The 18457-nt window shown below is 41.6% G+C and overlaps 1 protein-coding gene across 1 annotated transcript in view; it reads right to left on the bottom strand.

The window, feature by feature from the left end:
• Nucleotides 1-18457, bottom strand: part of wdfy4 (WDFY family member 4) — a 183762-nt gene that overhangs the window by 27722 nt on the left and 137583 nt on the right. The window contains 10 exon segments of the mRNA XM_029641018.2: nt 3259-3379; nt 3547-3771; nt 5781-5872; nt 5944-6094; nt 8695-8804; nt 9039-9156; nt 10685-10804; nt 11037-11079; nt 18178-18240; nt 18357-18442. Of these exon segments, the coding sequence (XP_029496878.2) occupies nt 3259-3379; nt 3547-3771; nt 5781-5872; nt 5944-6094; nt 8695-8804; nt 9039-9156; nt 10685-10804; nt 11037-11079; nt 18178-18240; nt 18357-18442 (1129 nt within the window).

Here is an 18457-nt window from a genome sequence, read left to right as displayed (position 1 = left end):
ATATCAGAATTTTTGGTGGCCTTCCTGAGCCAGGATTCAGACACGGCAAGGACATCAGGGTTAGCAAAGTGTGCTAAAGCAGTGAGTAAAACAAACTTAGGGAGGAGGCTTCTGATGTTGACATGCATGAAACCAAGGCTTTTTCGATCACAGAAGTCAACAAATGAGGGTGCCTGGGGACATGCAGGGCCTGGGTTTACCTCCACATCACCCGTGGAACAGAGGAGGAGTAATATGAGGGTGCGGCTAAAGGCTATCAAAACTGGTCGCCTAGAGTGTTGGGGACAAAGAATAAAAGGAGCAGATTTCTGGGCATGGTAGAATATATTCAGGGCATAATGCGCAGACAGGGGTATGGTGGGGTGCGGGTACAGCGGAGGTAAGCCCAGGCACTGGGTGATGATAAGAGAGGTTATATCTCTGGACATGCTGGTTGTAATGGGTGAGGTCACCGCATGTGTGGGAGGTGGGACAAAGGAGGTATCAGGGGTATGAAGAGTGGAACTAGGGGCTGTATTGTAAACTAAAACAATGATAACTAACCTGAACAACAGTATACAAGGCATATTGACATTTGAGAGAGACATACAGCGAGGCATACAGTAATCACAGGTGTTGATTGGGAGAGCTAGCTAAAACAGTAGGTGAGACAACATCAGCTAATCAGCTAGCACAACAACAGCAGGTAAAATGGCGTTGACTAGGCAGAGAGGGCCGGATTAACTACACACAGAGCCTGAGTGCGGCTGGGGCCGACAGATAAAACATAAACAAACAGAATGGAGTACCGTGATTAATGGACAGTCCAGCATGCATCAGCTATGTAGCCAAGTGATCAGTGTCCAGGGGGCAGCGGTGGATGGGACAGGGAAGCTAGACTGGCGAGTATTATCCAGGTAAAAAAAACTGGCTGGCTGTGCAGAAGGTAAAAGCCGCTAGCAGTGGCTAACAATGACTAAATAGCTTGTAGCTAGTTAGCTGGTTAGCTTCTGGAGGTTCCTGAATGTGTTATAAAAATTTAAAATAATAGCGATTCCGTAACACATTGGGTGAGGCAGGTTACCGGAAGATATAATCTAATTAAAAATCGAAAAGAGATTGAAAGTAAATATGGGTCCAGTGAGCGGTTGGGCTGGCTGGGGACGTGGCGATTCAGACAGTTAGCAGGCCTGTGCTAACAAGCTAACAGTTAGTAGGCCGGGGCTAAACAAGCTAGCAGTTAGCAGACCGGGGGTAAACAAGCTAGCAGTTAGCAGGCCGAATTAGCAAGCAAAGCAGATAGCAAGGGCTAGAAAGTTAGCCTTTGGGGGACGTCTAATAACCGAAAGGTTGCAAGATCGAATCCCCGAGCTGACAAGGTAAAAATATGTCGTTCTGCCCCTGAATAAGGCAGTTAACCCACTGTTCCTAAACCACCGTCATTGAAAATAAGAATTTGTTCTTAACTGACCTGCCTATTTAAATAAAGGTTAAAAAATAAATAAACTCCATGAAATCTCCTCGCGTTATTTCAGTCTCAGCCTCCAGTCTGTGTGAACCAGGTTGCACGCTCCCACCAGATTGTTTGTATCTGTGTGCTATATATTTATGGAAAGAGTTCCTTAGTAAACTTAGATAGCGTAGTATCGGCTACACTTAATCTCTGCCACCAAGTACATGGATCAAATTACCTGGTAAAATAATAATAATAGTGTCACGCCCTGGTATTTTGTGTTTATCTTTATGTATTGGGTCAGGCCAGGGTGTGGCATGGAGTTTTTGTATTGTGGTGTGTTTTGTCTGGGGGTTTTGGTGTGTATGTTAGTGGGATTGTAGCTTAGTAGGGTGTTCTAGGAAAGTCTATGGCTGTCTGGAGTGGTTCTCAATCAGAGGCAGGTGGTTATCGTTGTCTCTGATTGGGAACCATATTTAGGCAGCCATATTCTTTGGTTGTATTGTGGGTGATTGTCCTTAGTGTCTTGATGTCCTGAGTCTGTGTTCGTTTGCACCAGTTTAGGCTGTTTCGGTTTTCATTACGTTTATTGTTTAGTTGAGTTTGTGTTTTTGATTCGTGTTACGTTGTTTTATTAAACATGGATCGAAATCTACACACTGCAGTTTGGTCCGACTCTCCTTCACCATTAGAAAACCGTTACAAATAGTCCTACTTCAAAACCATCACATGAAAGAGTTTCCCAACTTCTGCTGAATTTCATTAAATTAATATCCCATATGGCATTGCAGACCATACACTGCCACCCTGCCCTAGGGGATACACATACACCTTTATAAGGATCAGGATGTTTGTGTATCTGGCGTCCTGTAATTGTGCCTTTAATTGATCTGCTCCAACCTGGATGGGAAAAATATTTATTTTCCTATCGCCACCTTTACCTTCCAAATACCCTGGAAGCAGAAAGAGCCTGGAGAATGTTTCAGCATTACCCTTAATAATATCCTTTAATATCACCTTAATATCTTTCTCTCTAGTCATCTCTACATGCTTCTTGATCAGACAACACTCTGAGATGTAACATGCAGGAAGGTATGCATCACCTCAACATACACACACATTCAGCTCATCTCCTTCAGAATGGCTAATCCGATTATTAAGCAAGGCTTCGCTGGTGGGTCCATCTCAATATTGTAAGTCCGTAGTAGCAGATCTGTGTGTGTGTGCTGGGTAAATTACCCTATGAAGAGTGTCTAGCCAACCTCTTCCTATTGCTCCCTATGGACCTGGCCCATCTAGTATATAAAATAATTGAGGTACAAAAACGTTATTTTGAAATAATAAGGTGAATGAAAATGATTAAATACATGAGTCTTTCTTGCGTACACACACTGCATACGCTCGCACTTCTGTATACAAGTCTAGTTCTTTGTAACGCCTTTTAAATATTCACAACAGGAGATTGGTGGCACCTTAATTGGGGAGGACGGGCTCATAGCAATGGCTGGAACTGAATTTTTGGGATGGTGATCGTACTCATCAAGCACATGGTTTCCATGGGTTTGATACCATTCCATTCATTATTATGAGACGTCCTCCTCTCAGCAGCCTTCTGTGATTTCCACATAGTACTGCAAACAATTTTTCCCCACAGGGAAAATAAAGTCAGAAAAGTAAAGCACAGCACTCCTGATTCTACTGTTTTGGGGTATTGTTAGAGAAGTGCTTGGATACGGTTTGTGTGGGATTGAATAGTGCTAGACAGTGTTGAGAGTGGTACAGAAAGTTTGAGTAATGTTATGATCGTGTTATAATTGGAACTTTACCTTTGAATGGTTGAATGGAGGGTTTGAGCTTGTCCAGTCTGAAGAAAAAGGGGGTTGGCTGGGCGGTTGCTGATCCCTCCTTTTTTGAGCCGGCACGAGGAGGGTGGGGCTTGTTGAACAGCTGAGGTTTCAAAGGGTAGAGGTCATTCATAGAGACAACCCTCACTTTGGCCATCACTGGCTAAATCTGGCACAAATCAAGAGCCAACTGAAATATACCCCATTTCTACAACCAGTACCTCCTAGATATGTGTAATGGTAGATTGTCAAGGCTTCTCTCCTTCCTACCTGTTTGGGAACCTGTCCAAAGTTATTGACGTATCCCTGGATGGTACTCTTAATAAGGGGGTCTCTGAGTGCATCCTGCCCCCTTGTCCCTTTCCCTCTCTGGGCGTAGAAGTAGGGGTGGAATGTGTTGAGGGACTCTACAGCGGCTGGTCCCTGCTGGCAGTGCCCAAAGATCAGGTCGATCCACAGGTGGAGGTGGGAGCTAACATACTCACTCTCCAGAGCCTGGGGGACAGAGCAAAATAGTAAGATACAACACAAACGCACATGCACCCACATACAGTGGTTCTTCCTGTAAAAGTTGTGTCATACTGCAACACACCTTGAGGGCTGCCGCAGAATTCTATGGCACGTTATTTAATTGCCAAGGAACAGTGGGTTAACTGCCTTGTTCAGGGGCAGAATGACAGATTTTTACTTTGTCAGCTCGGGGATTTGATCTAGCAACTTTTTGGTTACTGGCCCAATGCTCTAACCACTAGGCTACCTGCCGCCCCAACTGGTGAAGGCCATCAAGATGTTTTGGCTTGAGAAATAGCCGATACAACAGTGCAACAAATACATTGATCATCTCAGCAAGGTTTGGCCTGTGGTCGTGGAGCTGGGGGGGGGGGGGGGGGGGGGATTTTGTGTCAATTCATAAAACGTGCCATTGAAAATCTCTTCCCAATTATTTTGCAATCTATATGGCTCTCAAAAGCATAATCAGTGCTCTAACCCCCTTGCGGTGGTCTGGAGCATTGAAGCAGTGACACAGGGTATTGTACTAAACCACAAATTACCTCTATGTCCTGCAGCATAATCTCCAAACTTTTAGTTGAGCAACCACTGTATGAACATACGGATGGATGGACGGACGGACAGACAGACACACGCACAGTAATATAAATGCAATCAAGAAACATCCAATTCTTTGTTGACTGGCATTTACAGTATAGTTGAATATACGAAAATGTACGAGGAGGACCTTCTAGCCACATACAAACCAGGAGCAACTCGGATAGGAGAGTTAACCCTAAAACCATCATTCATCCGCAACAGTATGAGATACAAACAAATCTAAGCCTTTTATAACCTCTGAATTATAACTCAAAGTGTGAACAAGGAAACAGAAACTCATTAGAAAGCCCAGCATCTATCAGATTACTCAGGTGTGATTTCCTACATGAGTCCATTTAAAAGTGAGGAGCAGGAAAATGTTGTGAGCTAATACTCTCATCACGACCGAATCACAGAATTACAGAATCATTTGCCTTGAATTAGCTTGAATTAGAGACATGTTTTGAACATTAGAAATAGTGGACATTATGACCAGAAGTCTCCGTTAAGGAGACCTTAATAACAACAGATCTCAGTCTCATAACTGCTTTCTATTGTTCATATTGTTCCATATGGAGTTCATTTGCATATCAGGAAGAATAAACATGCAGCTAAAACAGCTAATTTGGTGGGAATTGGAGGCAATATGAGATTTTATGAGATTACAGACTGATAAACACCATACAGGCCTGGAGTGGAGTGGAGGGGGAGGAAATATAGCGAGAGTGAAAGGGGAAAAAAAGAGAGTGAAAAATAGAGAGAGAGAGCAGGCATTCATCCCGAGTGTCAGGCAGTAGTAACAGAGTTATGAGAGAGTGTATTGTGTGTGCACTTAATGGCTCTGAAAAGCCTGTTATCCTGTAATGCCAGTGGTTTTAAACACAGTAAAACAAGCCTTTAACCTATTTATAATAGGCATTTGTTGATGAGCACAAGAGCTGATTATCTATTTAAGTGCAGAAAACAATTTCACTCTTTCTGGTTCAACCCCGAGCCCAACTTAACGGGACAGCATGAATGTTTACCCCTTTCTTTAAAATTGTTAAGAAGTGACTGGGCCTAACGAATAAGGGATATCTCCACTAAGATGGATAACAGCTAAAACACTAGCACACTGAGAGCAGTCAGTCCTAAAAATATAGAATTAGAATGACAAGAACCGACCTCCCCATCCCTGTGCTATCTCCAGCCATTGTGCCCCCTTAGAAAGGCACTTAACCCCTAAACTTTTCCAGGGGTGATGCACTGTGGGTGTTTGTGGGAATGTTTCTCAGGTGAAAAATACAAAACATATAAATGTAACAGTAAATGTTTCATCCTACTGTACTTATTGTATTCATGGCAACTTTACGTGGTCGGCAGACTAGAAGATATGTTTGGTGTACAACTAACAGCATGCGTGAAAGGCAACTGACCTCTCGGTGAACTCTGATGAACTCCCGGGGGTCTCCCTTAGCCCAGGGAGGGAGGACAACGTCCCCTAGAGTGGTACCGTCCTGCATACAGCCTGGAGACAGACACAACCATCTTCAGAATAAATATTCACCATCAAAATACACAAACACACACAATACACACCTAGTTTGAAGTGGTTTGTGTTAACCAGGAAGTCAGGTAGGTAGTAGAACTCTGGGATCAGCTCTCTGACATCGCTCATGTTGTCTCTGGAGGCGGAGTCCCAGTCCTTCTTCACACTATGGAACATCCTCTCTGCTATGTCATACCCTCCCTGAGAGAGAGAGAGACAGAGAGAAAGAGACACAGAGAGAGAGAGCGACATCAACTTTAGCTGTCCAGTCATTCACTCACACAGGCATGTCATTGTTACTTAAGCTACCTGCACCTTTGTGTGGCTGGATTGACATAAGAAGTGGGTAAGAATGTACAGTATGTCCGCGTGCTCTTGCGTGCACACATTCGTGCACATGTGTGCGTAATGGCAGAAGATGCAGCGTTTTTCATTGCAAACCAAACTTTGGAATAGAAACATTTAATAAAGTAACCTAAACCATATTAAACACGTTTTCATTCTTGACATCCAGACGTTGACTGAAGCTTTTAATTTTTCCATAAAATCTTCTAACCCCTTGATAGAGATGCCATGAGGAGGAATGTAATTTACTGCAAAACAATTACCTTTATTCAATGAGAATAACACCCATACTGGCTAAACTCTGTTAGGGACATAAATCAAGTTATAGATATTACTGCAACTGCACACACTAGTCTGGGGTTGAAAGGAAAAAGTGAGCACTGTGTTTACAACAAGCTAATATCTTGATTGTTTTATTGTTTAATGATAACTATCAAATATGCAGACCTTCTCATTAGCATCTATTGGATTCCTAGACTGGAAATCAGCAGCTTTTACAACCAAATGGGATTCTTCTTTTGTTTTGTAATGTTACCACATTTATTTGCTTAATATACACTGAACAAATATATAAACACAACATATAAAGTGTATGTAACATACACATATGTTAATTGAGCTGAAAAAAAAAGATCAGAGAAATGTTCCATAGACACAAAAATATGATTTCTCTCACATTGTGTCCACAAATTTGTTTATATCCCTGTTAGTAAGCATTTCTCCTTTGCCAAGATAATCCATCCAGCTGACAGGTGTGGCATATCAAGAAGCTAATTAAACAGCATGATCATTACACAGGTTAACCTTGTGCCGGGGACAATAAAAGGCCACTCTGAAATGTGCCGTTTTGTCACACCACACAATGCCACAGATGTCTCAAGTTTTGAGGGCATGCTGACTGCAGGAATGTTAACCAGAGCTTTGCCAGATAATTTAATGTTCGTTTCTCTACCATAAGCCGACTCCAAAGTCGCTTTAGAGAATTTGGCAGTACGTCCAACCGGCGTCGTGTGTGCGAGCAGTTTGTTGATGTCAACATTGTGAATAGAGTGCCCCATGGTGGAGGTTGGGTTATGTTTGGGCAGGCATAAACTACAGAAAATGAACACAATTGCATTTTATCAATGGCAGTTTGAATGCACAGATATACCATGACAAGATCCTGTGGCCCGTTGTTGTGCCATTCATCCACTGTCATCACCTCATGTTTAAGCATGATAATGCACGGCCCCATGTCACAAGGATCTGTACACAAATCCGGGAAAAGCTGAAAATGTCCCAGTTCTTCCATGGCCTACATACTCACCAGACATGTCACCCATTGAGCACGTTTGGGATGCTCTGGATTGACATGTACTACAGTGTGTGTCACTTCCGGCCAATATCCAGCTACTTCGCACAGCCATTGAAAAGGAGTGGGAGAACATTCCACAATCAACAACCTGATCAACTCTATGCAACACAGTATCTGTGTGGTGGTCACAACAGATACTGACCAACAGATGCATATCTGTATTCCCAGTCATGTGAAATCCATTGGGTTTAATGGGTCTAATTCATTTATTTCAATGGGCTGATTTCCTTATACAGTAAAATCGTTGAAATTGTTGCATATTGCGTTTATAGTTTTGTTCGGTATTTATTGAAATCTCATTTAAATTAATTTGTTTCTGAATTAAAAAGCTGAAATGGAATCCAGCGAGTCCAAAATAAGGAGGCAGTCATTAAAGACATGCTCTGCAACTTTGGTAGTTCATACATGCATAATCTATGAGCAGAATTATTGTTTTACCTCAATTCGCCACAAAATCTCTAGTTTGAAAGCGACTGTTTTTCTGGAAGCTGTGCTGCACCATTTTCCCTACATTTTCAACAACGTGGGCCAGTCCCCTAGCAATTCCAGTTCTGGCCAATGAGCTTCAGCACCTTGCCATTTGAATGACAGCTAGCAAGATGTACATATAGCAGAGCGATAGAGAGATAGCAATGACGTGGTGCACATATGTGACGTAGTACGCAATTTTCAGGGACCACTTTTTGCTCGTGAGCGCTACTTTCAGAACTACAGGCTAAAAAGTATACAAAAGTACCGGATAATCTTTTTAAGGATTATTCGTTTTATGACATCTACAGAAAAGCCCAAAATACTATTTCGACATTTTCTGGTAAAATATTTGTTGTATTTAATGTACTGTGCTTGCTCTTTAGCTCAGCATATACCAGTGGAACAGTACTATGGAAAAAAGAGATACAGTATGTACAGGCCTCTGTTCCAGCCTAGCACGAATACAACTTCAACTGACCAACTGGCTGAATCAGGTGTGTTCGGGTTGGTCTGGAAAAAAAGCCTGCACACCATGTAGCTCTCCTGGACCTTGGTTGAAAAACACTGGCCAATTGGGGCACATGCCAAGATGTAATGAGCCAAACAGAGCAGCTGACCCTTGACCTCTCACCTGTAGGGTCAGAAAGGTGTGTGAGAAGGGTTCCATCCGAACGAGGAAGGAAGACACGATGATGGCCGAAGAATAGTGGGTACAGTAGTGACACCTCACTGCCAGGTCACCTAGAATAGCCAAAATACTCAGCCATGAATAACCAATACAACACAAAATGCATCCTGCAATGAACTATGAGAAAATCATGTGATTTGACACTGTATTGCTTCAGCTTGTAGGCCACACATGTTAAATATCAGTGATGTTAGAACTGTGGGCAGTGTAATGTGAAATTAAAGTGTTGAGTTGTTGCAGTAGGGGTTGCAGTTAGTACAACATCAGCACATGGTATGGTACACTACCTTCACTATTTTCCACTTCATTAAATCTCTGAATAAACATGTCTCTCCTCTTCTCTGTCTGGGCTCCCATTGGTTTCGAGAGGTCACGAAATGACGCCGGTTTGGTCAGATCCAGGGTCTATCAATAAATAGTATATGACATGTAAATATGCAATCAATAATATAACAATTCACCCTTCACTAAGCCCTGTCCCCTTGGTTTCTGCTGCAACCTCGATCAAAGTTTTCCCAGGAAGCCCAATAGCCTTTTCAAACCACTGGAGAAAACCCCTCACAATGATAGTAAACTGTGTTTTTAATACACAATGAAATTAAACAGACTACCCCTTGCTAATCAGGAGCCTCTTGAGCATGTTGTGGTGGACTGTCATTATAATTGCTTCACAGGAACATGGTAAAATAAAGTTTGTAGTGTGGTGAGCCACTGGATGGCTCTGAATGCACGGTCAGCTGAGCATGCAGTCAAAGCTACTTACAGCTTGTGGAGCCAACTAGTGCTCTCAAATCGTATCCTCCTAATGTCGACAGCATAACTACCATAAAAAGCCGATAAAACAGTTGGATCACATATATCTATGCTCTAACTAAACCATGTTAGAAATTCCAATAGCAGTGTGTTTTCATAAAAAAATCCCATTATTGGCATGTCCCACATCCTGTTTGTCCAACTTCTAGGAAGATTTTAAATCCCTTAACCCCAAGATTTTCCCTACGTTTTCACCATCATTGTAAAGCCCAAATTATTTACTTATTTAAAGATGCACTATATATAAATCGCTCTCTGCCATTTCCTGGTTGCTAAAATTAGAATATTTAGCCAAATTTCAGTTTGTGACAAACCAAGCAAGTAATAATGTAGAATATCATTGTACCATCTAAACCGCTGGGAAATATATTTTCCATAACCCCAAATATGATATTTTCAGCTGTTTGAAGCTGGTGTACAAAACGGAAAGTAAAAGTTGCACAAACAAAACTTAAGAATGGGAAGCATAGAAATAGCACAAATAGAACACTACTACTACTACTTCTTAGACTTTCTTTCAAAATTTCTATGTGAATTTGGTTGGGTCTCCCAAAAAGTTAGATATTGCAGCTTTAAATGTGAATAGTGACTCATTTACATTTGTCCCTCAGGTTTAAGGTCATGCCTGTAACGTGAACTGAACTCTTGTTTCAATTTGATAAAACTAATTTTGTACATTATTTTCTCAAAAGAAACACCTTATAGTCAAATCATTGTGTAGAAGCAGGTATGCTGATTATACTCTATTTGGCCATTTTATGGTGTTTTATGGTGGAAAACTGAGTGCGTCGGAGCATAACACATCAACCCTATTACATATAGATAGATAGGCTAGAAATGTTTTAACAAGTTCACATTTTTGGTTAAACTTGCATTCAATTGCCCCTCCCTGATACACACAAGCTTCCATATCGTCCTTTTTCTTAATTTAAATTCTTGAGATGGTCATGCTTGTTACTAAGTTGAACATGCGCTCTTTATGACAAAATTAGGTTAAATAAGTAGTTACAAAGCCAGTATTATTACAGATATGAGACATACAGGGACAGAGATGGACACAGAAAGACAGACACATATACAGACACACAGACAGACAGAGACAGACAGTATTACTCCTCACCTCCGACGTGTAGTCAGCTAGGACCCAGGGGAAGACGGGGTACTGCATGAGGTCACTATAGGTTCTACCAGCCAGAGTGTTCAAATGCATCAGGTACTCAAAATTACTAATGTCCCCACGCTGTCAGAGTAAAAGAACACAGACAAACACAATCTGTATTTAGATAATACTGCGCTGTCAGAGAGAACACACACATGCATGATATATCATGTTGATAATACTAGAAGATATTACGAATATTAAAATATGTGTTTGTCACAATGTTCACAATAAATACAAACATTTGTCAGTCATAGAAAAACAACTGAAGTTCCCAGTAGATCACTATCAATTATGTCAAACAGTACAGTACCTGCCATTTCACCTGAGTAGTCTTCACCATCACTGGAGTCTTCCTGAACAACACAACAGCAACAGAATATCAGAATATCAACTGTCAACTGCATTAAGCCACATCTACCAGTTTACATGGGCTACTCGACATGCTCATGTTAGTCATGACCTCCAGTACCATTCAATGGTTTTTCTTTATTTTTACTAATTTCTACATTGTATAATAATAGTGAAGACACCACAACTATGAAATAACACATATGGTATCATGTAGTAACCAAAAAAGTGTTAAATCAAAATATATTTTATATTAGAGATTCTTCAAAGTAGCCACCCTTTGCCTTGATGACAGCTTTGCACACTCTTGGCATTCTCTAAACCAGCTTCACCTGGAATGCTTTTCCAACAGTCTTGAAGGAGTTCCCACATATTCTGTGCACTTGTTGACTGCTTTTCCTTCACTCTGCGTTCCAACTCATCCCAAACCATCTCAATTGGGTTGAGGTCTTGTGATTGTGGAGGCCAAGTAATCTGGCACAGCACTCCATCATTCTCCTTCTTGGTCAAATAGCCCTTACATAGCCTGGAGGTCTGTTGGGTCATTGTCCTGTTGAAAAACAAATGATAGTCCCAACAATTGATAGTCCTTGTCTCATCGCGCACCAGCAACTCCTGTGGCGGGCCGGGCGCAGTGCGCGCTAACCAAGGTTGCCAGGTGCACGGTGTTTCCTCCGACACATTGGTGCGGCTGGCTTCCGGGTTGGATGCGCGCTGTGTTAAGAAGCAGTGCGGCTTGGTTGGGTTGTGTATCGGAGGACACATGACTTTCAACCTTTGTCCCTCCCGAACCCGTACGGGAGTTGTAGCGATGAGACAAGATAGTAGCTACTAAAACAATTGGATTCCACGAAATTGGGGAGAAAAAGTGGTAAAAAAAAAGTGTTCATTCAGTATTGTTGTAATTGTCATTATTATAAATAAATAAAAAAGTTGTCCGATTAATCGGTATCGGCTTTTTTGGTCCTCCAATAATCGGTATCGGTGTTGAAAAATCATAATCGGTCGACCTCTAAAACATACCCTCGTAAAACTGACCAACCTACCGATCCTCGACTTCGGCGATGTCATTAACAAAATAGCATCCAATACTCTACTCAGCAAACTGGATGCAGTCTATCACAGTGCCATCCGTTTCATCACCAAAGCCCCTTATACCACCTACCACTGCGACCTGTATGCTCTCGTCGGCTGGCCCTCGTTACATATTCGTCGCCAGACCCACTGGCTCCATGTCATCTATAAGTCTATGCTAGGTAAAGCGCCGCCTTATCTCAGCTTACTGGTCACGATAACACCCACCGAAAACACCCACCTGTAGCACGCGCTCCAGCAGGTATATCTCACTGATCATCCTCTAAGCCAACACCTACTTTGGCCGCCTTTCCTTCCAGTTCTCTGCTGCCAATGACTGGAATGAATTGCAAACATTGCTGAAGTTGGAGACTTATATTTCCCTCACTAACTTTAAACATCTGAGCAGCTAACGAATCGCTTCAGCTGTACATAGCGCACCCAATCTACCTACCTCATCCCCATATTGTTTTTATTTACTTTTCTGCTCTTTTGTACACCAGTATTTCTACTTGCACATCATCATCTGCTCATCTATCACTCCAGTGTTAATTTGCTAAATTGTAATTACTCTGCTACTATGGCCTACTTATTGCCTTACCTCCTCATGCCATTTGCACACACTTTTTGCACACACAGACTTTCTTTTTAGCCAGCAGCCTAAACACCGTGACTAAACAGTTGCTAGATCAAATCCCCAAACTGACAAGGTAACAATCTGTTGTTCTGCCCCTGAACAAGGCAGTTAACCCACTGTTCCTAGGATGTCATTGTACATAAGAATTTGTTCTTAACTGACTTGCCTAGTTAAATAAAGGTAAAAATAAATAATTTTAAAAAATGACTCGTGACAGACGGTCACGCAACAGCCCTAGTGGAGATGAGTGTGTGTAATGTGTACCCAGCAAACAAAAAATGGTTCTGTGCAAGTTCCCAGAACATTTGTTCGGTCACGGCAAATGTTCTCATAGAATGTTTGTATAAAACACTTGCCTGATGTTGCAAGAATGTTCCTAGAACACATTTAATCTGTTCTTTAAAGGTTCCCAGAATGTTTCATTAGGTTGTGGGAACTGTCTGGTGAGAACAATGTGGGGACATTCCAAAATACAAAAACTGTCCAGTTGTGTGGATGATCTACAATGTTTCTTTTAGTATGCAAATAAACATTCACCTGATGTTGCAAGAACTTTCCCAGAACACATTTCGGAATCATATTGGGTGCGTTTTTAAAAAGTTGAACAGTTCATTTTTACACCATGTTTATTTTATTTTTTTCAGTTAGTCTAAATTCTGCATTTGACTAGATTTATAAATTTGGACTAAATAAAGATTTACTCTCTTTTAGTAGAGTATACCTGAGCCTCAATTTCCCTTTTTTCTCAAAAGAAACACGGTTAAAGAACATGTGGGATTGAACCTGCAGATCTGCAGCCAGATCATTAATCCTCTATGCCAGTGGTTCCCAAACCTTTTATAGTCCCGTACCCCTTCAAACATTCAGCTACGTACCCCCTTTAGCACCGGGGTCAGCGCACTCTCAAATGTTTGTTTTTTTGCCATCATTGTAAGCTTGTCACACACACACACTTTACGATTCATGTATTAAACATAAGAACAAGTTAACTGCCTGTTCAGATTTGTACCTTGTCAGCTGGGGGATTCGAACTTGCAGCCTTTAAGTTACTAGTCCAACGCTCTAACCACTAGGCTACCCTGCCGCCCTCAGTGGCTTAACAGCACAATTTTCCAAGTAAGGATACTCTGAGCGCAGCCCAATCCAGAAATCTGGCAGTGGCTTCTGATTAAATACAATTTTCACAGAACCGCTTGTTGCAACTTCGATGAGGCTCTCTTGTTCAGATATTGGTAAGTGGACTGGAGGCAGGGCATGAAAGGGATAACGAATCCAGTTGTTTCTGTCATCCATTTCGGGAAAGTACTGGCGTAATTGCGTACCCAACTCACTCAGGTGCTTCGCTATATCACATTTGACATTGTCCGAAAACTTGAGTTCATTTGCACACAAAAAATCATACAATGATGGAAAGACCTGTGTGTTGTCCTTGTTAATGCAGACATAGAAGGCTCCAACTTTTTAATCATAGCCTCAATTTTGTCCCGCACATTGAACATAGTTGTGGAGATTCCCTGTAATCCTAGATTCAGATCATTCAGGCAGAAAAAACATCACCCAGATAGGCCAGTCGTGTGAGAAACTCATCATCATGCAAGCAGCCAGACAAGTGAAAATTCTGGTCAGTAAAGAAAGCTTTAAGCTCATCTCTCAATTCCAAAAAAACGTGTCAATACTTTGCCCCTTGATAACCAGCGCAATTCTGTATGTTGTAAAAGCGTTACATGGTCGCTGCCCATAGCATTGCATAGTGCAGAAAATACACGAGAGTTCAGGGGCCTTGCTTTAACAAAGTTAAGCATTTTCACCGTAGTGTCCAAAACGACTTTCAAGCTGTCAGGCATTCCCTTGGCAGCAAGAGCCTCTTGGTGGATGCTGCAGTGTACCCAAGTTGCACAGAGCAACCGGTTGCACACGCATTACCACTCCACTATGTCTCCCTGTCATGGCTTTTGCGCCATCAGTACAGATACCAACATGAGCAGAAGCTACATACGGACCATTAGTGGAATTCCCACAAGAGAGTAATGGTTAATGTGATTGGATGTTAATTATTTGACTAGGCTACCTGTATTTGACATTGTGTTGAACACTGTTCGCTGAACACTAGATGGTTTAATTTTTATTTTTGGCAGTGAAACCAGGCTACTCAGGCAAGAAAAACATTTTAAAATGTAAAATTGTATGAATGTCATCACAACTGAGCATATTTTGTGTTTTGGGAATCTATCTCTTGTACTGTTCCTACACTGTTCCTACCTGTTCTGGGAACCTTTAAAGAACTCAGAAAGGCTGTTCTGTCAACATTCTTGAAACATCAAAGAAACGTGATATAAACATTATCTGACTGTCAGCACAACTGGACAGTTTCTGTGGAAACATATCTTTCAGAACCTAATGAAACATTCTGGGAACCATTAAAGAACAGACTAAATGTGTTCTTGGAACGTTCTTGTAACATCAGGTAAATATTTTCCACCCATTCTCTGAATGTTTTGGGGATTTTACCATGCTAATGTTAAATAAAACCCTAACTACAACTTAATGGGAATCTTAGCTAATGTTCTGGGAATGTTCCTGGATTGCTGGGTAGTTAATACTGTGAGTTTGTCTGTGTGAACCAATGGAAGAGCTCTCAGGTGGAATGGAATGGCCAGTTAACTGGAGCCGCTGACAGAGTACACTGCTACCTAACTTTGCAGGCCATATCAACTGGTTGAACCTCTTCACTCTACTGTAAAAAGAAAATGGTATGTACTTATCGTCATAGATTACTACAGTACAGTACTGTTTTGTACATAACAGTACAAACTATGCAGGCTTGGTTTCCGCGACTATGGTTGATGTGTATGTAAACAGGCGGGCTCAGTACAGCTTGCTTTGACTCAGCTTGCTTCAGCTCAGTCGTGTGAAAAGCCCCTAAATTACATCTAATAATGGACATGGGCTTAATACGGACAGGTTGCTTAACTAAGCTCAGAAACAGCAGTAATATTGAGTTATTTCTCACTCATAAGGCCCAGAAATAAAGTCTAAACAGCAGACTTGTAGTAAATGTTCTCGTTCCAATTTCCAGAAATATCTCTGGGTTATATGATACTCATACAAAGTCATACACTTGATTTCACAAATCAAGAGCCATCTGAAGTATATCCAATTTCTATCCCCAGTAACTCCTTACCACATTATTTTGTAGAAAGCAGCCTAAATCAATCATTGCATTTGTCCCGCTGTACAATATAGTATAATTGCAGGTAGTAATTGCCAGCAATAATTTCCTATAGGAGGTTGTAGTGGAAACAAGCGATGGTGAATCACTTCTCTGTTCTCTGTGATCCTCAATATGATTAATGAGGTGATAGAGGGCCTTAGGGCTTTAATACAGACACACTCTGCTCTCTGAGACACACACACACTTGCACACTCTGCTACGCACACACACACACAAAAACGCAAACACAAACACAAGCCCTAACTCTAATTTTTCAAAGTCCTGATTTGACTCTGTCTCTTTTCACACAAGCACACACACTCCCCACCTGGGAGAGGCTTCCCAGTTCAACAAGCTGGATCTTGTGGGCCTCCCGAGTGGCGCAGTGGTCTAAGGCACTGCATCATGGTGCTAGCTGTGCCACTAGAGGTCCTGGTTGGAGTCCAGGCTCTGTCACATCTGGCCTTGACCGGGAGACCCATGTTTGTCTATGGAGATTGCATGACTGTGTGCTCCATTTTATACACCTGTCAGCAGCGGGTGTGGCTGAAATAGCCGAGTCCACTAATTTGAACGGGTATCCACCTACTTTTGGCCATGTAGTGTTTCTACAGGTGAAGTCGGAAGTTTACATACTTGTTAACAAACTATAGTTTTGGCAAGTCGGTTAGGACATCTACTTTGTGCATGACACAAGTCATTTTTCCAACAATTGTTTACAGACAGATTATTTCACTTATAATGCACTGTATCACAATTCCAGTGGGTCAGAAGTTTACATACACTAAGTTGACTGTGCCTTTATACAGCTTGGAAAATTCCAGAAAATTATGTCATGGGTATAGAAGCTTCTGATAGGCTAATTGACATCATTTGAGTCAATTGAAGATGTACCTGTGGATGTATTTCAAGCCTATCTTCAAACTCAGTGCCTCTTTGCTCGACATCATGGGAAAATCAAAAGAAATCAGCCAAATCAGCAAAATCAGCCAAAAAAAGTATGGTTCATCCTTGTGAGCAATTTCCAAATGTCTGAAGGTACCACGTTCATCTGTACAAACAATAGTACGCAAGTATAAACACCATGGGACCACGCAGCCGTCCTACCGCTCAGGAAGGAGACACATTCTGTCTCCTAAAGATGAACGTACTTTGATGCGAAAAGTGCAAATCAATCCCAGAACAGCAAAGGACCTTGTGAAGATGCTGGAGGAAACAGGTACAAAAGTATCGATATCCACAGTAAAACGAGTCCTATATCGACACAACTTGAAAGGCTGCTCAGCATGGAAGAAGCCACTGCTACAAAACCGCCATAAAAAAGCCAGACTATGGTTTGCAACTGCACATGGGGACAAAGATTGTACTTTTTGGAGAAATTACCTCTGGTCTCATGAATCAAAAATAAAACTGTTTTGCCATAAAGACCATTGTTATGTTTGGAGGAAAAAGGGGGAGGCTTGCAAGCCAAAAAACACCATCCCAACTGTGAAGCATGGGGGTGGCAGCATCATGTTGTGGGGGTGCTTTGCTGCAGGAGGTTCTGGTGCACTTCACAAAACCGATGGCATCATGAGGGAGGAAAAGTATGTGGATATATTGAAGCAACATCTCAAGACATCAGTCAGGAAGTTAAAGCTTGGTCGGAAATGGGTCTTCCAAATGGACAATGACCCCAAGCATACTTCCAAAGTTGTGGCAAAATGGCTTAAGGAAGCCCTGACTTCAATCCTATAGAACATTTGTGGGCAGAACTGAAAAGGTGTGTGTGAGCAAGGAGGCCTGCAAACCTGACTCAGATACACCAGCTCTGTCAGGAGGAATGGGCCAAAATTCATCCAACTTATTGTGGGAAGCTTGTGGAAGGCTACCCAAAACATTTGACCCAAGTTAAACAATTTAAAGGCAATGCTACCAAATACAAATTGAGAGTATGTAAACTTCTGACCCACTATGAATTTGATGAAATAAATAAAAGATGAAATAAATAATTATCTCTACTATTATTCTGACATTTCACATTCTTAAAATAAAGTGGTGATCCTAACTGACCAAAGGCAGGGAATTTTTACTCGGATTAAATGTCAGGAATTGTGAAAAACTGAGTTTAAATGTATTTGGCTAAGGTGTATGTAAACTTCCGACTTCAACTGTACCTGCTGTGTATGTGTCCACACTCACCTGGCATTAGTTATGACCTCAGCAACCCCTCTACCTATCAATGCTGGCACCACTGAACAGAGCCTACAGAAAGTAGTAGGAATGGAAAACAGAGAGAAAGAAAGAAAATCAAACATGTCCCATAAAGCCACACTCTCCATCTCTCTCTCCATGTTTTCCTATCTCTCTCCATCTCTTACCTTTTAAAAGCAGACACATGGTCTTTGTTGAAGAAAACCAGGAAAGTAGAGTATCCGTTCTGCATAAAGATCTCCAGCGCATTTTCCTGAGGTGTCAGAAA

Source organism: Oncorhynchus nerka, linkage group LG28 (genome assembly GCF_034236695.1).
Source record: "Oncorhynchus nerka isolate Pitt River linkage group LG28, Oner_Uvic_2.0, whole genome shotgun sequence".
Lineage (NCBI taxonomy): Eukaryota > Metazoa > Chordata > Actinopteri > Salmoniformes > Salmonidae > Oncorhynchus > Oncorhynchus nerka.
This window is presented reverse-complemented; position numbering and strand designations above follow the sequence as displayed.